This window comes from Pogoniulus pusillus, chromosome 43 (genome assembly GCF_015220805.1).
Source record: "Pogoniulus pusillus isolate bPogPus1 chromosome 43, bPogPus1.pri, whole genome shotgun sequence".
In the NCBI taxonomy this organism is placed as follows: domain Eukaryota; kingdom Metazoa; phylum Chordata; class Aves; order Piciformes; family Lybiidae; genus Pogoniulus; species Pogoniulus pusillus.
In genome coordinates, this window is record NC_087306.1 from 46,543 (window position 1) to 73,983 (window position 27,441).

The following is a 27,441-nucleotide window of genomic DNA, read 5'->3' on the forward strand; positions in this document are numbered from 1 at the left end:
TGAAGGTCCTGGGGAGGTGCTGCAGGTGCAGGGCTGAGAGTCAGGAGAGCTCCAAGCTCCTAATCCCCTCCTGACACAGATCCCTTTGGGCTGGGATAAGGAATGAGAGAGCCCTGAGCTGGGGGACAGGGCAGGCAGGCTCTGGCCCACCAGTGCCAACCTGTGCCCACCTGTGCCAACCTGTGCCCACCAATTCCCTCCAGTCCCACTCCTTCCCAGCATAGTGGAGCCTGGAAGGGATCTTTGGAGCTGGCAAAGAGCCTCCAGCCCTTCCCATCCCATCCATTAAGTGAGGTGATGCCAACCCTGGTACCCAGCCTGATGCCACTGCTCCCGAGTTGGTGTCACTGCCTCAAAGATGATGCCACCATCCCAAGTCAATGCCACCACCAAGTTGATGCTACCACCCCAATTCTGCCACCCCCAGGATGCCACCACCCCCAAACCAATGGCATCACCCAGTTGATGCCACCACCCCCAAACCAATGCCACCCCCAAGTCGATGCCACCACCCAGCTGACGCCACCAAACCCAAACCAATGCCATCCCCAAGTCGATGCCACCACCCAGCTGATGCCACCACCCCCAAACCAATGGCACCACCCAGTTGAAGCCATCACCAAGTTGATGCCACCAAACCCAAAACAATGCCACCATCAAGTTGATGTCATCACCAAGTTGATGTCAGCACCCCCAAATCAATGCTACCAAACCCAAACCAATGGCACCACCCAGTTGATGCCACCAAACCCAAACCAATGGCATCACCAAGTTGATGCCACCACCCCCAAACCAATGCCACCCCCAAGTTGATGCCACCACCCCCAAAACAATGGCACCACCCAGTTGATGCCACCAACCCCAAACCAATGCCACCAACCCCAAACCAATCCCACCCCCAAGTTGATGCCACCACCCCCAAACCAATGCCACCCCCAACTCGATGCCACCACCCAGCTGATGCCACCACCCAGCTGATGCCACCACCCCCAAAACAATGGCATCACCCAGCTGAAGTCATCACCAAGTTGATGCCACTGCCCCAAGTCAATTTTACCACCCCCAAGATGATGCCACCCCCCGAATCACCCCCCCCCCCCACCCCCCAACCTCCATCAGCTGCTTGAAACCTTTCATCTGAACTTTGGTTTTTCTTTTGGGCTCCTTTTTCTTTCCTTTTTCTTTCCTTTGCTTTGAAATTTTATCTTTTTTATTTAAATTTGAGGTAAAATAATTTTTTTTTGTCCTTTTTTTTTTGTCCTTTTTGTTTTTTTTTTTCTTTCCTTTTTGTTTTCTTTTCCTTTGTTTCTTTTTTTTTCCACTTCCATACCAAAATACAGAGCTATCAGATACCCCTGGCCCAAAAAAATAGGTACATTGTACATAGAAGGTCTCTAACATTACATCATATATATATATAATATATATATGCGACCGCTGCGGCGGGGGGGGGGGCTTGGGGGGGGCTGGGGTTGACTTTGCCTTGAGTTTCTGTTGGGTTTGGCTGAGTTTCTGTTGGGTTGGGTTGAGTTTCTGTTGGGTTGGGTTGAGTTTCTGCTGAGGAAATTGAGTTGGTGTTGAGTTTCTGTTGGGTTTGGCTGAGTTTCTGTTGGGTTGGGTTGAGTTTCTGTTGGGTTGGGTTGAGTTTCTGCTGAGGAAATTGAGTTGGCGTTGAGCTTCTGTTGGGTTGGGTTGAGTTTCTGCTGAGGAGGTTGAGTTGGTGTTGAGTTTCTGTTGGGTTTGGTTGAGTTTCTGTTGGGTTTGGTTGAGCTTCTGTTGGGTTGGGTTGAGTTTCTGTTGGGTTGAGTTTCTGTTGGGTTGGGTTGAGTTTCTGTTGGGTTGGGTTGAGTTTCTGCTGAGGAGGTTGAGTTGGTGTTGAGTTTCTGTTGGGTTGGGTTGAGTTTCTGTTGGGTTGAGTTTCTGTTGGGTTGAGTTTCTGTTGGGTTGAGTTTCTGTTGGGTTGGGTTGAGTTTCTGCTGAGGAAGTTGAGTTGGTGTTGAGTTTCTGTTGGGTTTGGCTGAGTTTCTGTTGGGTTGGGTTGAGTTTCTGCTGAGTAAATTGAGTTTCTGAGGAGATTTGTTGACTTTGTGTTGGGTTTTGTGGAGCTTCTGATGAGTTTTGTTGAGTTTCTGTTGAGGAAGTTGAGTTTCTGTTGGGTTGGGTTGAGTTTCCATTGGGTTGGGTTGAGTTTCCGTTGGGTTGGGTTGAGTTTCCGTTGGGTTGGGTTTCTGCTGAGGAAGTTGAGTTTGTGTTGAGTTTGTGTTGAGTTTCTGTTGGGTTTTGTGGAGTTCCTGATGAGTAAGTTGAGTTTGTGTTTAGCTTCTGTTGGGTTTTGTTGAGCTTCTGATGAGTTTTGGTGAGTTTCTGCTGAGGAAGTTGAGTTTTTGTTGGGTTTTGTTGAGTTTCTGATGAGGAAGTTTAGTTTGCGTTGAGTTTCTGTTGGGTTTTGTTGAGTTCCTGATGAGTAAGTTGAGATTCTGTTGGGTTTTGTTGAGTTTCTGATGAGGAAACTTAGTTTGTGTTGAGTTTCTGTTGGGTTGGGTTGAGTGTCTGTTGGGTTTTGTTGAGTTTCTGCTGAGGAAGTTGAGTTGATGTTGAATTTGTTGGGTTCTGTTGAGTTTCTGTTTGGTTTTGTTGAGTTTCTGTTGAGTTTGTTGAGCTTCTGATGAGTTTTATTGAGGTCTGGTTGAGTTTTGTTGAGTTCCTGTAAAGTTTGTTGAGTTTCTGTTGGGTTTTGTTACGAGTTTCTGCTGGGTTGAGCTCCACTGAGTTTATTGAGCTTCTGTTGAGTTCCTGATGAGATTTTCTGACTTCCTGTTGGGTTCTCTTGAAGGTCTCTTGAGATCTGTTGAGTTTTACAACCACAGAATCAGTCAGGGTTGGAAGGCACCACAAGGATCATCTTGTTCCAAACCCCCTGCCATGGGCAGGGATAGCTCACACTAGATCAGGCTGTCCAGATCCTCATCCAGCCTGGCCTTAAACACCTCCAGGGTTGACTCTTTGACCACGTCCCTGGGCAACCCATTCCAGGGCTTCACCACCCTCATGGTGAGGAACTTCATGGAGTTTCTCTTGAGTTTTCTTGCAGGTTTATTTGGTTTGGTTGCTTTTCATTGAGGATCTGTTGGGTTCTGTTGAGTTTCTGTTGGGTTTTTTGTTTCCTGGAGGATCTGTTAGGGTTGACTTTGAGTTTCAGTTGGATTTTGATGAGCTTCTCTTCCTGAGGGCTTGGTTGAGTTTCTGTTGAACTTCACTGACATTCTTGGGGCTTGTGTTGGGTTTTGTTGAGTTTTATTCAGGTTCTGTTGAATTTTCTTAAGGGTTTCTTGGGTTTGGTTGAGTTTCTGTTGGGTTTGACTCAATTCCTATAGAGGTTTGTTGAGTTTCATTGTTTGTTTTTTTTGTTGAGTTTCTATTCAGTTTGTTGAGTTTTTATTGGGGTTGGTTAAGTTTAGTTGAGCATTCATTGGGTTTTGGTGGGTTTCTGTTGAGGTTTTCTTGAGTTTGTTGAGCATTTGTTAGATTGTTGTCAAGTTTTGTTAGTTCCCATTGGGTTTTGTTGGGTTCCTGTTCAGTTTCTGTCGAGTTCTGTTGGTTCCCATTGGGTTTTGTTGGGTTCCTGTTGAGTTTTGTTGCTTCCCATTGGGATCCTGTTGAGTTTTGTTGCTTCCCATTGGGATCCTGTTGAGTTTTGTTGTTTCCCATTGGGTTCCTGTTGAGTTTTGTTGCTTCCCACTGGGATCCTGTTGAGCTTTGTTGCTTCCCATTTGGTTCCTGATGAGTTTTGTTGCTTCCCATTGGGTCCATGTTGAGTTTTGTTGCTTCTCATTGGGTTTCATTGGGTTCCTGTTTTGTTCCTCCCCACTGGGTTTCATTTGGATCCTGTTGAGCTTTGTTGCTTCCCATTGGGTTCCTGTTGAGTTTTGTGGCTTCCCATTGGGTTCCTGTTAAGTTTTGTTGCTTCCCATTGGGTTCCTGATGTGTTTTGTTGCTTCCCATTGGGTTCCTGATGAGTTTTGTGGCTTCCCATTGGGTTCCTGATGTGTTTTGTTGCTTCCCATTGGGTTCCTGATGAGTTTTGTGGCTTCCCATTGGGTTCCTGATGAGTTTTGTTGCTTCCCATTGGGTTCCTGTTGAGTTTTGTTGCTTCCCATTGGGATCCTGTTGAGTTTTGTTGCTTACCATTGGGTTCCTGTTGAGTTTTGTGGCTACCCATTGGGTCCATGTTGAGTTTTGTTGCTTCTCATTGGGTTCCTGTTGAGTTTTGTTCCTTCCCATTGGGTTTCATTTGGATCCTGTTGAGCTTTGTTGCTTCCCATTGGGTTCCTGTTGAGTTTTGTTGCTTCCCATTGGGTTCCTGATGAGTTTTGTGGCTTCCCACTGGGTTCCTGTTGAGTTTTGTGGCTTCCCACTGGGATCCTGTTGAGTTTTGTGGCTTCCCATTGGGTTCCTGTTGAGTTTTGTGGCTTCCCATTGGGTTCCTGTTGAGTTTTGTGGCTTCCCACTGGGATCCTGTTGAGTTCTACTGCTTCCCATTGGGTTTCATTGGGTTCCTTTGCCACTTTTGGCCACCTTTTGCTGCATTTCTTTCCTCTTTCCCCAGGACTCGACAGAAATTGGAACGTCCAAAGGCACTGCACGACCAAGTGTTTCAAGCCTAACTTTACACAGCTTATATACACCGCGCCACCGACACGGGGGTGGGATGATATGTGTGTGTGTGTGTGTCCCCCTCAAATCCCACCCCAAAGCTTCCCCCACCCCCACCCCGTGTGTGCACCCATGCTAAAACCCTGCTCCTGAATACAAAGAAGATGCCTCAGGGTTAGAAACAAACCAAAAACCAAACCAACCAACCAAACCACAAAGCAAACCCAAAGCAAAGAACACAAAAAAAGAAAGCAAGGGAGAAGGTTTTCAGCCCCACCCCACCCCTGACATTCTAAGCAGTAAAATTTTCTTCTTAAAGCACTCTAAAAGGAAAAAAAAAAAAAACAAACAAACCCCAAACCACCAACAACAAAAAAAAAATCGATTTTTAAACAGTTTGATTAGTTCCAAGCTGAAGAAAATTCATCTTTTTGTTGTGGTTTGTTGTTTTTTTTTTAGGTCTCTGTGAAACCCTTCAGGATTCAGAAGAGGACAAAGAAAGGAACAGGAGGAAAAAAACCAAAAGGCCTCCCCCACGAGCAAAAAAAAAGTTCCCCTTGAGGAAGGACCCAAATAAAAAAGAAAACAAAAGAAAAACAACCCCAAAAAAACAACCCCAAAAGTCACTATGGAATAAATAAAAAGGGGACAAAGGAGCTGCAGCAGAGAGCTCTGCCCCCCGTGGGTGACGGCAGCAGGGGCCCAGGGTGATGGCATTGGGGGCCATGTGGCTGATGTTGGTTGAGGAGATTCAGGGTGTTGGTTGGTGAGGTTGATGTCATCAATCATCAAGGCTGAGCCCAGTTGGCTATTGAGGGTGACGCCATTGGCCACTGAGGCTGACCCCAGTGGCTGCTGAGGTTGACATCATCCATCACCAAGGCTGACCCCAGTTGGCCATTGAGGCTGACCCCAAGTGGCTGTTGATGGTGACAACATCAACCACCAAGGCTGACCCCAGTTGGCCACTGAGGGTGACCCCATCGACCTCTAAGGCTGACCCCATTGGCTGTTGAGGGTGACATCATCAATCACCAAGGCTGATTCCATTGGCTGCTGAGGTTGACAACATCCCCAAGGCTGAGCCCAGTTGGCCATTGAGGGTGACACCACTGGCCACTGAGGCTGACCTCAACTGGCTGTTGATGGTGACATCATCAACCACCAAGGCTGACCCCATTGGCTGCTGAGGTTGACATCATGAACCAAGGCTGACCCCATTGGCCATTGAGGTTGACGTCATGAACCAATGCTGACCTCATCAGCCGCTGAGGCTGACACCATCAACCACCAAGGCTGACCCTAACTGGCCACTGCGTTTGATGTCATCAACCACCAAGCTTGACCCCATTGCCCACCGAGCCAGATGCCAGTGGCCACCAAGGCTGTCGAGGTTGGTGCTACAGTTGCCAAGTTGGCATCAGCAGCTGCCAAAGCTGAGGTCCATGTCACTGCTCTGCCCAGCTGGACAAGATCAGCTGCCTCAAGGTTGGCATTACTGACCACTGTGGGCAACTCAATCTGCCACCAAGGCCGATGCCACTGGCCACCAAGTCTGATGTCATCAGCAAGCAGGTTTGACACCACTGGCCACTGAGGTTGACAGGAGCAAGGTGCCAAGGTTGATGCCATCGTCGAGTACCAGAGTCGATGTGATTGGCCGCTGAGGTTGATGTCATCAGTCGCCAAGTTTGACATCATCAACTGCTTTGTTGTCACCATCAGGCTCCAAATCTGATGCCAGCAGCTGCCACAGTTGATGCCATCGGTGACTGATGATCATCAGCCACTGACGTTGGCACCATCGGCCACCAAGTTTGATGCCACCAGCTGTAGAGTTCCACACCACCAGCCAAGGTTGATGTCCTCGACCACTGAGGTTGATGCCACAAGCCAGAGGCTGACACCATCTTTTTAATGCCAGCAGCCATCAACTCTGATGTCCTCAGCCACTGAGGTGGATGCCATCAGCCAGAGGTTGGCACCATCAGCCACCAAGTTTGATGCCATCAGCTGCTGTGTTTGATGCTGTTGGCCACCAAGTTTGATGTCCTCAACGACTGATGGTGATGCCATCAGCCACCAGGTTTGATGCCATCAGCTGCTGAGTTTAATGTCTTTGACCACAGAGGTCGATGCCATCAGCCAGAGGTTGACCTCCTTAGCCAGAGGTTAATGCCATCAGCCACCAAGCTTGATGCCAGCGGCCGTTGAGTTTGACGTCATCAGCCACCAAGTTTGATGTCCTCGACCATGTAGGTTGATGCCAGCAGCTGGAGGTTGACCTCATCAGCCAGAGGTTGATGCCATCAGCCACCAAGTCTGATGCCAGCAGCCGTTGACACTGTCAGCCGCCAAGTTTGATGTCCTTGACTCCTGTAGTTGATGCCAGCAGCTGCCAACTTTGATGTCCTCGACCATGGAGGTTGATGCCAGCAGCCAGATGTTGACCTCACCAGCCAGAAGCTGACCTCACCAGCCAGAGGTTGATGCCAGCAGCCGTTCAGCTTGATGCCATTGGCCACCAAGTTTGATGTCTTCCACCACCGAGGCTGGTGCCAGGAGCCACCAAGTTCGCTGCCATCAGTCAGACCTCACCAGCCACAAGTCGATGCCATCACCCACCAAGGTCCACATCATTGGCTACTGAGGTCACCACCACCAATCACAGAGCTTAATGCTTCTGGAGGCTCTTCCTCTTCCTCCTCCTCCTCCCCAAGGCTCGGAGAGGGCCCAGACCTGCTCGGGCTGCTCCATGGTTGGCTGCACACTGCGAGGAGCCTCCTGGCTGCTCCCCACCCCTCCAGCCAGCTGCATTTTGGCTCTGGGGGGGTGGGGGGGGTGGATTTTTGGCTGATGCCTTCCTCCCCTCAGCTCCCTGCTCGCTGCTCCTTGTCCTCTTCCAAACCAAAGTCTCTTTTTGCCTACTCATTTTTTTTAACTCATTTTTTTTTCCTCTTTTCTACAACTAAAACAAAGCCAAAAAACAAACAAAAAAATTCCCTACCCCCCCCCCCCCCCCAAAAAAAAAATTAAACCCAAACCAAACAAAAAGGAGGTTTAAAAACCATGAACATGCTTCTTGGGGGGGGGGGGGAGGGAGGGAGGTTGAGTTTACTACAGGTGAAGATCCCAAAGGGCTGCAAAAACTTTTTTCTTTTCCTCTTTTCTTTTTTTTTTTTTAACAAACTTCCCAAAAGTTTTTTTGTTTTTTTTTTTCTTTCTTTTTTTTTCCTTAAAAAAAAAAAACCAAAACAACCCAAAAATAACAACAAAAAAAAAAAAAAAGAAAGGAAAAAAAAAAGCTTTTGGCACATTGGAATATTTCCAGAATCCATTTTCTTTCCTCTCTTTCTCTCTTTTTCCATCTCATTTTCTTGCTCTCATTGTCTTCATTCAGCTGATTTGTTGTTTCTTTAGCATCTCCAAGTGTCCTCCTCCTCTTCCTCCTCCTCCTCTTCCTCCTCCTTCTCTTTCTTCTTCCTCCTCCAAGGCTGCTGCCAGTGGTGAGGGAGGTGGAAGTGGGGAGGTGAAAGCTTCCTCAACACCCCCCAAACCCAACACACTCTCCCCACTCCCTCCCCCCCCCTCTTCCCTTCACCTCAACCCCCACAGGCTGGTCTGGGGGTGTGGGAGGGCTAAGGGGGGGAGGTTGTGTGTGTGGGGGGGTGATGGAAGCTCCTTGGTCACTTCCCCCCCCACCTTGGTCTGGTGGCTTGAGAACCTGAGTCCTTTGTTAATCCCTGAACGCGGAGCTCCCTGGTTTGCAGTGCAATGGCTCTGAAGACAACAACCCCCCCCCAGCACCCCTCCCCCCAACCCCACCCACCCACCCAACCCCCCCCAGCCCCTCCCCGACCATCTCCCACCCCCCCCCCAAAATCCGATTACAAACTTTTAAAGCCAAACAAGAGTTCAACTTGGTTGGGTTTGTGTTTTCTTTTTTGGGGGGTTTCTATTTGGGGGTTTTTGCTTTTTGCCTTAAATGAAAAGTGGGGAGGGGGGGAAGGGGGAACCGCAGCCCCCACCCCATCCTCCCCTCCCCACCCCTCCTCAGCCCCTTCGGGCTCCAGCAGGAGGGGTGGGGGGGCACGACATGAATTCCTGATGGGAAAGGCCTCGAGTTTCTAATTCCTGAGTTCACTCACGGATCCCTCCCCAGGGACCCAGGGGCTCCTTCTCCCCTCCTTCCCCCACCCCCCCTCCATGCTTGGAGCTCAATTCCAGGCACTCAGCTCCAGCCCCGGAGGGTCAATCCCTGCGCCAGGAGCTGCAGAGCACAGCCCGGGGGGTGAAGGGGGTTGTGTGGGGGACACACACACACAATTGGATCACAGCTCCCTGCATCCCTCGGGATCAGCTCTGGTCCTTCCACCAGAGCCATCCCAGCTCCATCTCCCTGCCTGAATTGTGTCTGCAAATCTCAACTTGTGCTCCTCCGACAGCTCCCTCCCGGAGCCCTCCGCCCTGCGCTGGGATCTGCCCACACCGAGCGCGGCTCCATCCCGCCGGAGGCAGAGCTGCTCCCAAGCTCCTTCCAAGGAACTCTTTGGGATTTCCCCTTCCTCCCGACGCGGGGAGAACCACACAGCCGCGGGGGGGGGGTGGGAGAAGAGGGCAGCTTGAGAACCGAGCTGCGACCTCCCTCCACCACCACCACCCCCCCCAGCCCAGGGGGCAGCTGCAGCTCTCAGTGCAGAGCTCCTCCAAAGCCATCACCAAAAGCCACCAAACCTCCCCCCCCCCCCCCCCAAAAAAAAGCCCAGCCCCCCCCCCCGGGCCTGGCTTCCACCCAGCCCCTCGCTTGCATCAAGTCTTCGCTTAGTTAAGGCATGAAAAAAGGTGACAGGGGAACCACAGCAAGGCTCGACCAAGGCTCCTGCTCCTCTTCCTCCTTCCACCACCCGCGACCCTCTCCCATCGCTTTCCCAACTCCACCCTCGGCGGGAGGAGGGGGAAGGGGATTAAAAAAAAAACCAGCAACAACAAACAACAACAAACAAACCAAACCCCAAACCCCCTCCCCACCCCCCCACCCCTTCCCCCACCACCCCCACCCCTCGCTTTGGGTGCATTTGAAGGTGGATTTTAAAGGCATCAGGTTCTTGGGTTTCTTCTGGTTGGGGTTTTTGTTTTGTTGTTTGGTTTTTGTTGTTTTTTTTTTCTCCCTTCCCTGATTAGTTTTTTTTTCTCTTTTTTTTTTTTTTTGTTTTGTTTTGATTTTTTTTTTAGTTTTTCTATCTTTTTTTTTTGTGTTTTTTGGTTTTTTTTTTTTGGTTTTTTTTTTTTTTCCTCATGGCTTCTGCAAAGTTAATTCAGAAAGGCAAAAAGAACCAAAAAGGGATGAGCTAAAAACGGATCCGAATCCGTTCGCAGGCAACGCAGCTCCTCCTCCACCTCCTCCTCCTGCACCTCCTCCTTCTCCACCTCCTCCTTCTCCACCACCTCCTCCGCCTCCAGCAGCGTCTGGTGGCTTTCTGCCTCTTCCCCACTCCGCAGACAGTGCAAAATTCCCCCACTCCACCAAAAAAAAAACCCCAACCCCCTCCCCTAACCCTCCCCCATCCCCTAACCCTCCCCCTCCAGCCAGCATCGGAGGCAGTGCAGAGGTGAGGAGGGTGGGGATGGGAGGGGGAAGGGCACAAAAGTCTTCTCCCACCACCGCGCACCCAAGCTCCGAGAGAACCCAAACCACGAAGGGAAACTAAAAAAGGGGACTCGGAGGAACTGTTGGAGATTGGATCCCGAAAGAAAAGGAAACAAAAACTAAGCTAAACCATTCCTGGAGTTTCTCCATCCTGCTGGGAAGGCTTCGACCACGCTTGAGGAGTTCACGGCAAGGCGATGGGGTGGAGGGGGGGGGGGTGGGGAGGGGAGAAGCTCCAAAAGGAGACTTTTTATCCTCCCCCATCCCCCCTCCTCCACATCCCCTCTGCCACCCCCGGAGTGAAGCCAAAACCTGCCTCTCACCTGCTGGATTCCTCCCCGGGAGGGGGGGAAAAAGCCAAGAGCACAACTTGCCCCTTCCCTCCTCTTGCCTCACCTTTCCCCTTCCCCTTCCCCTCCCTAAGGAGCTCCAAAATTCCCCAAATCAGGCTAAAAAAAAAAAAAAAAAGGTTAAAAAAAAGGCAACAAAACCCCCAAAAAAAGGCCAAAATAAGCCCTCCCCCCCCCCCCCCCACCCCAACCCCTTCCCCCTTCCCACCAAGCTCTGCAACCTTGCTACATAAACACGGCGCCGGCTGCAGCTCCGCCGTTAGGTGTCGGAGGCGGCGGCGGCGGCCGGCAGGGCTCTGGCAGCCTCCTGCAGGTGAGAGCCGCCCAAGGCTCCGTTCCAATGCAGGCGGCCGTTGGGACGCTCCTCGGCGCCGTCGGGCTGGCGGTCGCCGTTCCAGCGGCGCTTCAGGCGCAGCTTGGGCGGCATCAGAGCATCCTCCCTCTTCTCCTGCCCTCCGCCTTCCGCGGCGGCATCCCGGGCAGGCTTCTCGCCGCTGCTCACTCCTTGCTCCTGAGCTTCTTCGGCCGAGCAGCCAGGCTGGGCGAGGGGTGCCAGCGGCGGGGGGGGGGTGCCAGGACGGGGCAGCAGGGCGGGCGAAGACAGGACCCTTCTCCTCTTCCGAGCCGGCGGCCGCGCCGGAGCCTTCCTCCCTCTCGTTCTTCTCTTTGCCCTTGGCCAGCAGCTCCTGGGGCTCTGCCTCCTTGTCGCCAGCAGGCTCCACCTTGACCCGGGGCGGGGGAGGCGACGCCAGCTGCGTGCCCGCGGCCGCCGCCGGCGGCTCCTCGGCGCTCTCCAGTCTCTCTCTGTGCTTCCTCCCCACGGGCGGAGGCTGCAGCTTGATGGGGAACTGCGGCTGCTCCTCCAGGGGCACTTGGCACTGTAGTGGCGGCACCATGAGCGGGTAGCGGGGGAAAGTCCGCGGGCTCAGGTGGTAGTTGAAGACGGAGCAGGCCTGCGAGTGCAGGTAGTGTTTCATCTCCTCGGGGTTGAAGGAGAAGCAGCTGCTGCCCGTGAACGGGCTGAGCCCCGGGGATGGGCTGTAGGAGAAGAGGGTGGGGGTGAGGGACAGGGCGGGCGAGATGGGCACGTTGAGCACTCCGCCGCGCCCCGGCAGCGGGGAGGCGGCGAAGGGGCTGTGGGGGTCCGGGTACATGCCAGGCCTGCCGAAGAGGGGCAGCATCAGCTCGGGTTTGCGCTTCTGGTGGTTGCTGATGCCGCCGCCGCCGCCGCCGCCGCCCCCGCCGGTGCCCACGGCGCTGCGGGAGCCCATCAGATCCACGCGGGGGCGCCACTCGGAGCCGCTGTCCTCCAGCTCCGCCAGCTCAGGCTTCCTCTCGCCGCCCTCGGCCAAGGCTTCGGCGCTGGACGGCACCAGCGAGGGGCCGGAGAAGCGGCCGGGCTGGGGGTCCTCGGTGGGCGAGTGGCTGTCCAGGGGGGGGAAGTGGAAGCGGGAGGAGGCGGTGGGGACGGGAGGAGCGCTCTGGGGGACGACTCCTGCAAGGGAGAGAGAGGAACAGACGGGAGAGAGGTGAGAGGGAGGTAAAGCTCCAGCCCAGAGGCTGCTCCTTGGGCTGTGGTACCCACAGACGTCCCCCGGGGGCTGGCAGCCAGGCTGAGAAGAGCCTGTCAGGGAGACCTCCAAGGGGATGGAGTACAAACCCTTAACCCAGCACTGCCAGGGGCACTGCCAACCCAGGGCACTGCCAACCCAGGGCCTTCAGCACCACAGCTCCAGGGCTGGGGACTCCACCACTGCCCCTGGGTAGCCTGGGCCAGGCCTGGGCAACCTTCAAGGGGCAGAAATTGCTCCTCGTGGCCAAGCTGAACCTGCCCCGGGACAACTCGAGGCCATTTCCTCTTCTCCTATCGCTTGGCAGAAGACTTTGACCTCCACCTGGCTGCAGCCTCCTCCCAGGCAGCTGCAGAGCCCCAGGAGGTCTTCCCCCCCCCCTCAGCCTTCTCCCCTCCAGCCTCCCCACCCCCAGCTCCCCCTCCAAAGCCTCTTCTCCAGACGCCTGCCCACCTTCCTTGCCCTTCCCTATGCCCTCTCCACCCTCTCCATGCCCTTCTGGCACTGAGGAGCCCAATCCTGCCCCCAGGCTTCTGGCAGTGCCCTCCCCAGTGCCCAGCCCTGGGGGACAATCCCTGCCCTGCTCCTGCTGCCCACACTGCTGCTGATCCAAGCCAGGCTGCTGGTGCCCTTCTTGCCCACCTGGGCACACCCTGGCTCATCTCCAGCCCTTGGCACCAACCCTCCCCGAGCTCCTTTCCCACTGCCCCCAGCCTGGAGCCTCCCTGGGGCTGGTGTGACACAAGTGCTGCCTGCTCTGCCCTCCCCAGCACCTCCTCCCTACAGCTCTCTCCCTTCTCCCTCTGCCCCAGGTGAGGTTTCAGGAACCTGACACAACTTCCACTCTGATGCCCTCCCCTGACCTCCTCAGCCCTGGCTTAAGCAGCAAACATCTCAGCCAAGCTGCCTGAGGAGCAGAGTGAGGCAACTGCCCTCAAATGCCACCTGAGAAGCTCTGCTGGGACACCTCAGCCTTGCAGGGCTGACTCAAAGTCACTCATCTGTGCCCCCTCCCGATGCTGCTGCCAGCTCCTGCTGCCTCCTCTGCCAGCTCCATGCCTCCAGAGCTGCTCATCTCCAGCAGGCAGCTGAATGGGAGGCTCTGCTCAGCCCCCACCTGCAGCCCTCCCCCCACTTCTGGTGCCCCCAGCATAAGTGGGACACGAAGCAGGTCCAGAGGAGGTCACCAGGATGCTCAGAGGGCTGCAGAAGCTCCTCTGTGAGGACAGCCTGGAGAAGAGAAGGCTCCAGGGAGACCTTAGAGCAGGCTCCCAGTACCTGAAAGGGCTCCAGGAGCAGCTGGGGAGGGACTTGTGACAAGTGCCAGGAGCAGAGGGAACAGCTTGGAGCTGGCAGAGGGGAGACTGAGAGCAGGGAGGGGGAAGACATTCTGCAGAGTGAGGGTGGGGAGAGCCTGGGAGAGGTTGCCCAGGGAGGCTGTGGGCATCCAGGTTGGATGAGGCTAAAGCTCACCCAGTTCCCAACCCCCCCCACCTTGCCATGGGTTCTGCCACCCAGCTGGACCTGGGTGATCTTCCCAGGTCCTTGCAGCTGGAACTGGGTGATCTTCCCAGGTCCTTGCAGCTAGATCTGGGTGATCTTCCCAGGTCCTTGCAGCTAGATCTGGGTGATCTTCCCAGGTCCTTGCAGCTAGATCTGGGTGATCTTCCCAGGTCCTTGCAGCTGGAACTGGGTGATCTTCCCAGGTCCTTGCAGCTAGATCTGGGTGATCTTCCCAGGTCCTTGCAGCTAGATCTGGGTGATCTTCCCAGGTCCTTGCAGCTGGAACTGGGTGATCTTCCCAGGTCCTTGCAGCTGGAACTGGGTGATCTTCCCAGGTCCCTTCCAATGCCCCAAGCCCAGGCAGGAGGCAAAGAGGCTGGAAGGAGCTGAGTGCATTCCAGCTCTCCCCAACTCCTTTCTCTCTCTCTCTCTGTTTTTGGGGGGGGAGGAGGTTGTTGGTCGTGTGGGTTTTTTTTTTCCATGCCCCAGAGACAGGAGGGGAGTGGCTGAAAACAAGAGGGAGAGGAGGGGGGGGAGAAAGAAAGCAGCAGCAGTGAGCAACATCCAGCTTGGAACTGCCCAAACTTGTCCTTGCAGTAATTATAGATTCCCAGAGCAGCTCCTTGCTGCTCTTCCACCCCCAGACTTTTGGGCTAAAAAGCTCTTGGAGAAGACTTTTCCTTCTCCTTTCTTGCCTGGAGGTCTGGCAGGAAGGTTGGGAGTTGAATCTGAGCCACCCCCACGGCAGGTCCCACCCAGGTGAAGGGAGGGGAGAGGGAAAAAAAAAGGGTTGGAGATGGAAGATTTTTGCTTCTCCCAGGTTGGATTCGAGGCAGAGGTGGAGGTGGAAGGGGAGGGGAGGGGTGGGGGGGGAGAAGTTGCTCAGAAAACAAAGCCTGGAGATCATCTTTGGTGCTTTTGGCTCCAGCTGGGATTTCCCTGAGGGTAGGGAGGGGATCCAAGAGGTGGTTTTTGTTGGCTGCCATCTCAGCAGAGGTAGGGCCCTGAGAAGCTCTGGCCACACACAACCTGTTTTGCTCAGCTGCTGTGGGGGTGCAGGAGTTGGGGTGCTGGGTCCCAGCTCCCCTCCCTGCTAGACACAGCTGAGCTGCCCCCCCCCGGGGGCTCTTGGGCCTCACTCTCCAGCAGGTGAGAACAAAGAGGTTGGGAGAACAAAGCTGGTTCAGGCAGCTCCTGCCCTTCCCCAGAGGGTTTGGAGCTCGGCAGCAGGAGCACCCCAGGAGGGTTTGTGTGTGGAGGGGTCCTGGGGGGGGGTCCTCATTTCCCTGCTGCCTGAGGAGGTCTGGAAGCAAAGGTGGAGAGATGCAGCTCTGGGCTGGGGGTGGGGAGAGACTTAAATCCACCCAAGTCTTGTGGGCAAAGGATCCTGCTCCAGAGAGGGGGCAGCAGGAGAGCCACGGGGGGGGGTGGGCTGGGGAGGAGCTGCCGAGGTCAGCCAGGCCAGGCCAGGTCCTGCCTGCTCAGAGCTCTGCTCCCGGATCCCCTTCTCGCCCCCAGCCCTGCTGCAGCCCACAGGAGCCCACAGGAGCCCACAGGAGCTCACTGCCTGCAGGCTCCACTCAGGGACCTCTGCTCCAGGGCTGCACCTGATGGAACCCCAGAGTGGGGTGGCCTGAAGGGACCTTCAAGGGAGCTCTTCCTCCTCCTGGGACCCTCTTCCTCTCAGGGTCCTCTTCCTCCTTCCAGGACCCCCTTCCTCCTGGGACCCTCTTCCTCCTCCTGGGACCCCCTTCCTCTCAGGGCCCTCTTCCTCCTCCCAGGACCCCCTTCCACCAAACTCCACCCAGGAGCTGGCTGAGCAGAGCTCCTTTTGCTGCAGAAGGAGCAGAGCTGGGAGCAGGGAGGAGAGCACAAGGCCCTGCCCTGCCCCTCCCCAGCCTGGCCGTGCCCCTCTAAGCTCCTTCTCCAGAGGGCTCCAACTCCCATCCCATCATAGAGCTGAGTCCTGAGCACATGAGGGAGGTGAAGTCCCTGCAGCAGCAGCAGGAGCTAAACCCCCTCTGCTCCCAAGGCCACCAACCCCCTCCAGCCTCAATGCCCAAACCAACCCAACCCAAACCACCCCCCAGAGCCTCAGCCAGGACACCAAAACACCTCCAGGTGCCCCCAGCCATGCCCAGGGGAAGGAACCCTCCAGCCAAAGCCTCAGCAGCAGCCAGCCCTGACTGTCCCAGAGCTGCAAGGGGCCGAGAGGAGAAGGAAGAGGCTCGAGGGGGTCCCCCCAAGCCCCCCAGTTGCCACTGCTGGGAAGCAGGAGGCTGGGGGGTGCCAGGCTCACCGTTGGGGCGGATGTTGATGAAGGGGTAGTTGGGCATCACCAGCTTGTTGAAGTTGAACTTGTAGGTGAACCTTTTGCCTTTAGTCTTGTGGAGGATCCTCTTGTTGTAGTAATACCTAAGGGAGGGGCAGAGAGAGAGGTCAAAGCAGGGCCTGAAGGAGGCTCCACAGCCTCTCTGGGCAGCCTGCTCCAGGCCTCCTCAGCACCCTCACAGCAAACAACTTCCTCCTCCTGGCACCCACTTTGTGCCCCTTGGCACCACTCAGCAGTTGCCAGCCCCAGCCCCTTGCCCCCCCCCACCCTTGAGCTATTGCTGGGCACTGCCCAGATGCCCTCTGGGGCTGCTCTCCTGCAGGCTCTCAGCCCAGGCAGGGCTCAGCCTCTGACCCTGCCAGAGCTGCTCCAGGCCCCTCAGCACCTCCCCAGCCCCCCCTGGACTCTCTCCAGCACCTCCCAGCCCCTGGCACTGGGGGGGGCAGCCTGGCCCTGTCCCCCCTGGCACTCCAGAGGTGCCCTGCCCAGGGCCCAGCAGAGTGGCAGCAGCACCTAACCCTTGCCCTGCTGCCCACACTCTGCCCCATGCCCCCAGCAGAGCCTTGGGGGGACCTTTGTGGCCATGTGGGCACCCTGCTGGCTGCTGGGCACTTTGCTGCCCCCCAGCCCTGGCATCTCCTGCTCTGTGCAGCTGCTGCCCAGCAGGTCCCTCCCTGCCCTGTCCTGCTGCAGGAGGTTGTCCCTCCCCAGGGCCAGGACCCTCCACTTGCCCTGCTGGAACCTCCTGAGCTTCCTGCCCCCAGCTCTGCAGCTCTCCCTGGATGGCAGCACAGCCACTGCCCTGCACACCCACCCAGCTGCCAACCACCTCCCTCTTTGCTTTTGAGCCTCCCTGCTGCCTGTGCCAAGCTCCCTTCCTCATCCTCAGGGCTGCAGAAGAAGCTGCAGAAGGAGGTGGGTGCAATCCCCACCCCCCACTGTTTGTCCTCACCCCCACTCCAAACAAAGGCTTAACCCAGCCTGGCTCTTGCCACAGAGCAGCAAACAAGGCAGGGGCAACACCCAACAAGGGGCAAGAAGCCACAGCCCTGTGGTTGCCACCAGCTCTGATCTGACTGAACCCTGGGGGGGGGGGGGGGGGTAAAAAAAAAAGAGGAGGTAAAATAACCCCAGGGAAGAGGTTAAAATGTGCTAAAATCCAAGCTGGAAAGGAGGCAAAATAACCAAAGGGGCTGAAAGGGAGGTAAAAGCCTCCCATGGCTTGGAAATGGGACAAAGTCACCCCAAAAAGAGGCTAAAAAGGGTACAAAAGCTTTGTGGAGGGGCTAAAAATGAGGTAAAAGCCTCCCATGGCTTAGAAATGGGACAGAGTCACCCCAAAAAGAGGCTAAAAAGGGTACAAAAGCCTTGGGGGGGATAAAAATGAGGTAAAAGCCTCCCATGGCTTAGAAATGGGACAAAGTCACCCCAAAAAGAGGCTAAAAAGGGGTACAAAAGCTTTGGGAGGGGCTAAAAATGAGGTAAAAGCCTCCCATGGCTTGGAAATGGGACAGAGTCACCCCCAAAAGCCTTATGGAGAGGCTAAAAGTGAGGTAAAATCAGCCCCAAGTGTGGGCTAAAAACAAATCCAAGGAAGGAGCTAAAAGAACCCCCAAGAGAGGGGTTAGAAGTGGGGGGGGGAATAAGAGAAGAGGCTAAAGACAATCAAGGAAGGGATAAAAGTGAGGGGGAGTAACCCCAAGGAAAGGGCAGAAGAATAAAATCAGCCCCAGGAAAGGTTCTGAGTGAAATGAGGTGAAGTGAACCCTAAAAAAGGGGTAAAAGTAACACCAAGGGGTTAAAATTGGGGTGAAATAAGTCATGGAGAGGCTAAAGTTGGGGTGAAATAAGTCATGGAGAGGCTAAAGTTGGGGTGAAATCAATCCAGGGGCTAAAAATGAGGACAACTAAGTCATAAAGAGGCTAAAGTTGGGGTTAAGTCAACCCCATGGGGCTAAAATTGGGGTGAAATAAGTCACAGAGAGGCTAAAGTTGGGGTGAAATCAACCCAGGGGCTAGAGTTGGGGTGAAATAAATCGTAGAGGGGCTAAAATTGGAGTGAAATCAACCCCAAGGGGCTAAAATTGGGGTGAAATAAGCCATAAAGAGGCTAAAGTTGGGGTTAAGTCAACCCCAAGAGGGTAAAGTTGGGGTAAAATAAGTCATAGAGGGGCTAAAGTTGGGGAGAAATCAACCCAAAGGGGCTAAAATTGGTGTGAAACCAATCCATGGGCTAAAGTTGGGGTGAAATAAGTCATAAAGAGGTTAAAGTTGAGGAGAAATCAATCCAGGGGCTAAAGTTGGGGTGAAACAAGCCATGGAGGGGCTAAAGTTGGGGTGAAACAAGCCATGGAGGGGCTAAAGTTGGGGTGAAACAAGCCATGGAGGGGCTAAAGTTGGGCAGAAATCAAGCCAGGGGCTAAAGCTGAGGCCAAATCAACTCTCCAAGGGGGTTAAAGGTGAAGGGAAGTGGTGGGCAGGGGGCAGGGGGCAGGGAGGGGTGGCAGGGGGGGCTGGGGGCTGCTCTCCAGCCCAGTCTGTGCTGCTGGTTGGGTTTGGCTCTTCCCTTCCTCTTCCCAGCCTCAGGCCCTGAGCTGTTTGCTGCTCCTGTGTTTGCCTTCTGCAGCTCCACACCCAAGGAGCTAATCAGGAGGGCAACGAAGTCCAAGGTGGGGAAGTGATAATGGAGCTGGGAAAGGAGCTGGGAAGCTGCCCTGAGGGGCTGGGAATGGGCAAAAGGCTTCGTGGGATGGAGAGGAGGAGGTCAAAAGGGCCAAAGGAAAGGTCTGGGGTTAAATGGGTGGGAAAGAGGCAAGAGAAATGGGAACAGCAAGGCTGGGGAGGGGGAGACAGGAAAAGGGGAAGGGGAAAGGTGCACAGGGAGGGGGAGGATAATGGGGGGGGGGGAATAACCTCACAGAGGGGCAGGAATGGGGGGGGGAAAACTATGAAGGGGTTAAAATAACCCCAAAAGGGTGGAAAAGGAGAGAAGTTACCACATGGAGGGGTTAAAAGGGAGGAAAAGCAACCCCATGGAGGCTCCTCCTCAGCCTTCCTCCCCCATGGAGGCTCCTCCTCAGCCTTCCTCCCCCATGGAGGCTCCTCCTCAGCCTTCCTCCCCCATGGAGGCTCCTCCTCAGCCTTCCTCCCCCATGGAGGCTCCTCCTCAGCCTTCCTCCCCCATGGAGGCTCCTCCTCAGCCTTCCTCCCCCATGGAGGCTCCTCCTCAGCCTTCCTCCCCCATGGAGGCTCCTCCTCAGCCTTCTGCCCCCATGGAGGCTCCTCCTCACCTTTCTGCCCCCATGGAGGCTCCTCCTCAGCCTTCTGCCCCCATGGAGGCTCCTCCTCAGCATTCCACCCCCATGGAGGCTCCTCCTCAGCCTTCCTCCATAGAGATTCCTCTTCAACTCCCCTCCATGGAGGCTTCTCCTCACCTCTCCCTCACAGAGCTTCCTCTTCACATCTCGCTTCAGCCTTCCTCCATGGAGGCTTCTCCTCACCTTTCCTCCTCACTTCTCCCTCACAGAGCTTCCTCTGGACCTCTCCTCCACAGAGGCCTCTCCTTACCCTTCCTCCACCAAAGCTTCTCCCTTCCACGAAGCTTCCTCCTCCTCTCCACGGAGACCTCTCCTCAACCCTCTCTCCTCTCCCTCCCTCTCCCTCCCTCCCTGCTCACCTGAGGGCCCTGCTGAGCTTGTCATAGTTCATCTGGGGCTTGCACTTCCTCCTGCCCCACAGCCTGGCCACCTCGTCGGGGTCCTTGATGACGAACTCTCCGTACTCGCCCTGCTGCCAGGCGATGACGTGGCGGAACTCCTCCTTCTGCAGCAGCTCCAGGATGAAGTGCCACAGCTGGATCTGCCTGGAGCCAGGGCTGGACTCCGTCTTGTAGGCCCACTCTGGGAAATGGTACCCTGGGCACAACCACAGAGGGGGTTAGGTCGCTGGGCAGGGGACAGTGGACCTTAGGCGACAGGGTAAAGGGCACCACCGGCACCACCCTGTGCCCGCAGCTCAGCCAGCAGCTGCTCTCCTCCTACCCACCCAGGGCTGGCAGCTGGCAGTGCCCACATCTCCCACAGTGGTTCTGCTGGCAAGGGCTTGGGGGCTGCATCAGTGAGTTTGCAGCTGGCAGCGAGCTGGGAGCAAGGTGCGGAGGTGTCGGAGGGGAGCAGAGCCCTGCAGAGGGCACCTTGCCAGGCTGGATGGGTGGGCAGAGGCCAATGGGCCTTACCCTAAGGGGTAAGGGGCACCCCTCACCTCCACCACCTCCCTGGGCAGCCCATGCCAGTGCCAATCACTCTCCCTGGGCACAGCTTCCTCCTCACACCCAGCCTCAGCCTGCCCTGGCACAGCTTCAGGCTCTGTGCCCTGCTTCTGGCCCTGGGGGCCTGGCAGCAGAGCCCAACCCCAGCTGGCCACAACCTCGCTGCAGGCAGCTGCAGGCAGCAATCAGCTCTGCCCTGGCACCCTCCTCTGGGCCAGGCTGCACCTCCCAGCTCCCTCAGCCTCTCCTCACAGGGCTGTGCCCCAGGCCCCTCCCCAGCCTTGCTGCCCTGCTCTGGGCACCTTCCAGCCCCTCAGCAGCCCTCTTGGTCCTTGGGGTTAAACTCATGGTTGGACCCAATGACCTCAGAGGTCTTCTCCAACCCAACCAGTTCCAGGACCCTCAGATCTGGCATGGCCACGGTGGTGCTGGGTTGATGTTTGGACTTGCTGCCCCTGAAGGTCTCCCCCAAGCAGTTCCAGGACTCTAAGGCCAGTCCTGGCCATGGTTTGGTGGCCTTGGGAGTGTTGGGTCGAGAGTTGGACTCAATGACCCTAAAGGTCTCCCCCAACCCAACCTGAGAGGTGCAGGACTCAGATCAGGCATGGATGGCTCAGGTGTGGTCCAGAGTGAGAGCACAGAGCCAGGCTGGGGGCTGTGAGGTGTGAAGATCCCTGGGGGCACTCCACTGATCACTAACATCAGTCATTAACACTAATGGTTCACTAAGTGCTTGTCACTGATGTCCTCCACCTCATGGCCTGAGGTCACATCAGGCAGCAAGCAGCAGTCACTGAGTGGCACTGACATCACCCACTAATGTCACTGACTGAGCCCCACTGACATCACCAACAGCACTAATTACCACCCACTAATCACCCACTAATAATCACTGACTGACCCCCACTGACATCACCAACAGCACTAATTACCACTCACTAATCACCCACTAATATCACTAACATCACTCACTGATCACCCACTAATATCACTCACTGATATCACTGTCACTATCATTGTCACTCACTGTCACTTTCACTCACTCTCATTGTCATTCACTGTCACATCACACACACTGTCACATCACACACACTGTCACATCACACACACTGTCACTGTCACATCACACACACTGTCACTGTCACATCACACACACTGTCACTGTCACATCACACACACTGTCACTGTCACATCACACACACTGTCACTGTCACATCACACACAGTGTCACTGTCACATCACACACTGTCACTATCAAACACTGTCACTCTGTCACTGTCACTATCACACACTGTCAGTCACTCTCACTGTCACACACTGTCACTCTCACACACTATCACTATCACACACTGTCACACACTGTCACTATCACTGTCACTGTCACACACTATCACTGTCACTGTCACATCACACACAGTCACTGTCACTCTCACTGTCACAATCACTGTCACATCACACAGTCACTCTCACTATCACTCTCACTATCACTGTCACATCACACACTGTCACATCACACACTGTCACATCACACACTGTCACTCTCACTATCACACACTGTCACTGTCACATCACACACAGTCACTGTCACTCTCACTCACTGTCACTCTCACTCACTGTCACTCACTCTCAGTGGTCACTCACCACTGACCACCCAACGCTGACCTCCAGTGCTGCTCACTGAACACTGCTCCCTAGTCCCAACCATCTCACCCCAGGGCCCAGGCTGGCAGAGAGGCTCTCGGAGAGGCTCTCAGAGCTCCTCCTCCTGCTGCTCCTCCTCCTCCTCCTCCTCCTGCTGCTCCTCCTCCTCTCCTTGGAAAACTTCCCCCCAGGATCCACCCTGGAGGTGCCCAAAGGTCAGAGGCAGCAGGAAGGAGCCCAAAGCGAAGCTCTGAGCTGCTCTCTGGCTGCTTGATTTGGGAGGCTGGGATGAGCTCGTGGTGACTCCAGCAGCTCCTTCCAGCTTCCAGATGTTCCAGAGGGGTTGCCAAGCACAGCTTTATCCCAGTCTTTTCCCAAGTTTGGGATTGGGGAGGGGTTTAGGGGGGGGATTTCCACCCCCTCAAAGCATAGTGGCCACGTTTGGAAGCTGTGGTGGTTGGGAGGAAGAATTCACCTCACGACTCCACCACCACCACCCACAGCAGCAGCAGGGCTGTGACGGAGGCAAAAAGCAGGGAAAAGATCCACCTCCAGGATCCCAAATCCTCAGGGATAAGTCATCTCCAGGGAGATGGAGGAGGAGAGGGGGGAAGGGGAAGGGGAGGTTTATTCCCATCTTAAAGCCAGCTCAGATCCATCAGATCCAGCTCAGGTTTGGTGGATCCCTGCTTGCACCCAGCTTGTGCTTTGGGAAGAGCTGGGATGAATCCCACACCTGAGCTCCTTTATCCAGGGAAAAAGGACTGGGAAGAACAGAGGCATGAGCTGGGAGAGGCTCTGCCTCCAGGATCCCAAATCCTCATGCATAAATCTCCAGGGGGCTGGATTCTATCCCATCTTGACCTCCCCCCCAGCATCCAGCTCATGCTCGACAGATCCCAGCTCATGCCCAGCTCCTCCCCACCTAAAGCCCCCTGGGAAGAGCTGGGATGAATCCCACACCTGAGCTCCTTTATCCAGGGAAAAAGGACTGGGAAGAACAGAGGCATGAGCTAGGAGAGGCTCTGCCTCCAGGATCCCAAATCCTCATGGATAAATCATCTCCAGGGGGATGGATTCTATCCCATCTTAACCTCCCCCCCAACATCCAGCTCATGCCCAGCTCCTCCCCACCTAAAGCCCCCTGGGAAGAGCTGGGATCAATCCCACACCTGAGCTCCTTCATCCAGGGAAAAAGGACAGGGAAGAACACACCCACAAGCTGGGAGAAGCTCTACCTCCAGGATCCCAAATCCTCATGGATAAATCATCTCCAGGGGACTGGATTCTATCCCATCTTGACCTCCCCCCCAGCATCCAGCTCATGCCCAGCTCCTCCCCACCTAAAGCCCACTGGGACGAGCTGGGATCAATCCCACACCTGAGCTCCTTTATCCAGGGAAAAAGGACAGGGAAGAACACAGACACGAGCTGGGAGAGGCTCTGCCTCCACAGTCCCCAAGCCTCATGGATAAATCATCTCCAGGGGTCGGAGTTTGTCACACCCTAACCCTCGTGTCCCCCCCAGCTCCTCCCCACCTAAAGCCCCCTGGGACGAGCTGGGATCAATCCCACACCTGAGCTCCTATTCCCAAGGGGGAAAACCAAGGAAGCAGGGCAGGAAGAGCACAACCCAGTCCTTACCTCCTCCTCCTTCTGGCTTATCCACGATGCTGCAGCCTGCTTTCATTTTCCTCCCTCCTGCTGACTGCCGAACAGAAGGGAACTGCCATCAGCGACGTCACCACCCGAGAAGGGGACAACCCCCCCCAGGCTTCCCAACTCCTTTCCCCCTCCTCCTCCTCCTCCTCCTCCCTGTCTTTCCCTGCCCAATTCCCGCTCTGCATCCCTGGCTCCCGCGGCAGGCAGGCGGCGGCAGGGCCAGCGCAGACACAACAACCCCAGCACAGTTCCTCTGTGCTCGCAGCCTGCGCCGCTGCCAAAGCACACAGCGCTGCGGGGCCAGCCCGGCGGGGGGGGCAAAGGGGGGGGGGAGGGAAAAGGGGGGGGGAGAGGGAAAAGGGGGGGGGAGAGGGAAAAGGGGGGGGGGAGAGGGAAAAGGGGGGGGGGAGAGGGAAAAGGGGGGGGGGAGAGGGAAAAGGGGGGGGGGGAGAGGGAAAAGGGGGGGGGGAGAGGGAAAAGGGGGGGGGGAAGAGGGAAAAGGGGGGGGGGGGAGAGGGAAAAGGGGGGGGGGGGGGGGGGGGGGGGGGGGGGGGGGCAAAAAAGTTGGGAATGGCACAGGGAAGATCCCAGCTCCTGATCCCAAAGGCTCCAGGTGGGCTCAGAGTGCTTTGGTTTGTTTCATTCCCCCCCCCGCAAAGAAAAGCGACAGCAACAAAGTCCCAAACCTAACACAGGAGGTAAAAATGGACCCCCCCCCCCCCCCCCCCCCAAACACATCCCCCCCCCCACACACACACAGAACCCCCCCGGGGGAGAGTCCTTCCCAGCGAGAGGAAAATTCCAGCTCTGGGATAAATCCTTCCCCGTGCAACACTCCCAGCTTCAGGGCAGCCCCCCCCAAACACAGAGACCCCCCCCAAACACACAGCCCCCCCCCCAAACACACAGCCCCCCCTGAAGCACAGAGGCCCCCCCCGAAACACACAGCCCCCCCGAAACACACAGCCCCCCCGAAACACACAGCCCCCCCAAACAACACCACAGCTCTGAACAGCCCCCCCAAACACACAGCCCCCCCAAAACACACAGCCCCCCCCAAGCACACAGCCCCCCCCAAACACACAGCCCCCCCTGAAGCACAGAGGCCCCCCAAAACACACAGCCCCCCCAAAACACACAGCCCCCCCAAACCAATCAGCCCCCCCCAAACACACCACAGCTCTGAAACAGCCCCCCCCAAACACGCCCCCCCCAAAACAACACCAGAGCTCTGAAACAGCCCCCCCCAAGCACTGCCCCCCCAAACACACAGCCCCCCCCCAAAAAAAAAGGGTCTAGGAAAATCCTGCCCCCCCCCAAATATAATAAGGGCCTGGGAAAAGCCTTTCCCCCCCCCCCAAAAAGGATTTGTGGTTGCTCCCCCAAGGCACACTGCCCCCCCCCCAAACCACTCCAGGGCAGACCCCCCCTCAACAAAAGAGCCTGGGAAGTCCTCCCCCAGGCTCAGTGGTTCCTGCCCCCCCCCCCCCTCTTCCAAATCCCAGGGCACATTTCTTGCCCCCCCCCCAAAATCCAAGGCAGTTTCCCCACCCCCCCCAATAAAAGGCTCTAGGAAAATCCTCCCCCCCCCCAAAATTCAAAGGCAGTTCCCTCCCCCCCCCCCCCAAATAATCCAAGACAGATCCCCCCCCAAAAAAGGCTCTGGGAAAATCCTCCCCCCCCCCCAAATTCCAAGGCACATTTCTTGCCCCCCCCCCAATTCCAAGGCACATTTCTTGCCCCCCCCCAAATTCCAAGGCACATTTCTTGCCCCCCCCCCCATTTCCAAGGCACATTTCTTGCCCCCCCCCCCATTTCCAAGGCACATTTCTTGCCCCCCCCCATTTCCAAGGCACATTTCTTGCCCCCCCCCCAATTCCAAGGCACATTTCTTGCCCCCCCCCCCAATTCCAAGGCACATTTCTTGCCCCCCCCCAATTCCAGGGCACATTTCTTGCCCCCCCCCCCCCCCAAAATCCCTGCCTGAGCCCCCCCCAAGCTCTGGGCTCATTCCCCAACAAACTCCGGGGCTGTGCCCCCCCCCCCCGCGGCCAAACTCCAAGGCAGCCCCCCCAGACCCCACACCGACCCCCCCAGACTCCAGGGCTACTTCCCTCCCCCCCCCCCCCACTTCCAAAGGCTCCAATGCAGCCCCCAAGGCAACCTCCCCCCCCCCCCCCAATCCCAGCGCTGCACCCCCACAGCCCCCAGGGCACCTCAGACCTGCCCCAGCTCCACGACCCCCCCAGGCCCCCCGGGCTGCCCCCCCCAGGCTCCGGGATCGGTTCCCCCCCCCCGGCTCCGGGATCGGTTCCCCCCCCCCCAGGCTCCGGGACCGGTTCCCCCCCCCAGGCTCCGGGATCGGTTCCCCCCCCCCAGGCTCCCGGGACAGGCCTCTCCCTCTCTCTCTCTCTCTCTCTCTCTCTCTCTCCCCTCCCCAGGCCCCCCCCCCCGCTGCCGGTAACGCTCCGGGGCCGCTCCGGTCCCGCCGCGGGAGTTGTTCCCTTCCACACCCCCGGGACACTTCCCCCCCCCCCAGCCCCCGTCCCCGGCGCCGTTCCCGCTCCGTCCCCGCCGGGCCCCGGCGGCTTTGAACTGTTCAAAGTATGTAAATGGCTGCCGGGAGCAGCCGAGGCGCCGGGGAGGCGGCGGCGGCCCAAGCCCTCCCGGGGGCTCCCGTTACAGCCCCCCCCCCCGCCGCCGCCGCCGCCGGCCTGCCCCAGCCTGCCTGCCGCTCCCTCCCTCCCTCGCCCCGGGCGGGGCCGCGGCGGCTCCGCCAAGCGCTTCCCCCCCCCCCCGCCCCGCTCCGCCAACCTCGGCTCCCTCCCTCCCTCCTCCCTCCTCGCCGCCATCCTTCGCTCCAGACACGGGAACGGCGCCGCCGCCGCCGCCGCCTCCGCCACGAACCTCAACCGGGCGCCCCCACACCCCCCCCCGCCCCGGTTACCGAGCCCACAGCTGTAGCGGAGCCTGAGCAACTCCGCCCTGCGCAGGGACGGGCCCGGTAGCGGGCAGGGTTCGCCGTTACGGCTGCCCGCACCTCGGTATCGTTCCCGTAGGTCGCCGCCGCCGTTCCCCCCCCCCCCCCGCCGCAGCCCCCCCCCCGCGCCGTTACCGAGGGCTCTGCCGTGCCTCTCCCAGGCCTCCCGCAGCAACCTCCCCTCCCCGGCGTCACCAGCACGGCCGCAGCCAGCCGGCCCCGCCGCGGCCCCCGCCTCACCGAGGGCCTCCCGGTAGCTGAGCCCACCCACGCCCGTGCGCGTCGTGTCCCTTCCCACCGACCCCCCCCCCCCGCTCCCGCCGCGCCGCCAACTCCGGTAACCGCCCCCCCCCTCCTCCTCCCCGCCAGCAGCCGATCCACCGCGCCCCAACGGGACCGCACGGAGCGAGCCCAGCGCAGGTCGGCAGGCGGTGGCGGCGATTCGGCCTGCCCGGTACCGGGAACCCACCTTCGAGGGGCGGCTGTGGCCGGGCCGGGTGTGGCGGGGTCGGGGAGGGGGGTGGCGGCGGGGCGCGCCCGGGCCGCGGTGCCGATGCGGGGAACGCTCCGCTCGCCGCTCGCCTCCTGCTGCCGCCGCCGCCGCCGCCGCCGCTGCCTCCCCCGCACGGGCGCCGGAACCGGAACCGCCGCCACCGCCCACACACTTCCGGGCACGCTCCCACGCGCTTCCGCTTCCGGCCCCGCCCCGCGGCGGGAGCGCGCACGCAGGGACCCCGCCCCGGCGCCGCTACGGGAGGCGGCGAGGGACAAACGGAGGCGGAAAGCGAAGGGCGGACAGCCCGGCGGGGCCGGGAGCCAGCTGTGAAGGGACCCT

At 57.3% G+C, this 27,441-nt stretch overlaps 1 protein-coding gene across 1 annotated transcript; it reads right to left on the minus strand.

Moving 5' to 3' along the window:
• Nucleotides 1–10,851: 10,851 nt before the first annotated feature.
• LOC135192715 (ETS translocation variant 3-like) lies at nucleotides 10,852–27,191 on the minus strand. The gene is given in 6 exon segments (XM_064176030.1): nucleotides 10,852–11,218; nucleotides 11,220–12,145; nucleotides 16,024–16,139; nucleotides 19,733–19,970; nucleotides 23,609–23,672; nucleotides 27,076–27,191. Coding segments are annotated over 5 exon segments (1,635 nt in total). The 5' UTR covers nucleotides 23,655–23,672; nucleotides 27,076–27,191; the 3' UTR covers nucleotides 10,852–10,909.
• Nucleotides 27,192–27,441: the final 250 nt, after the last annotated feature.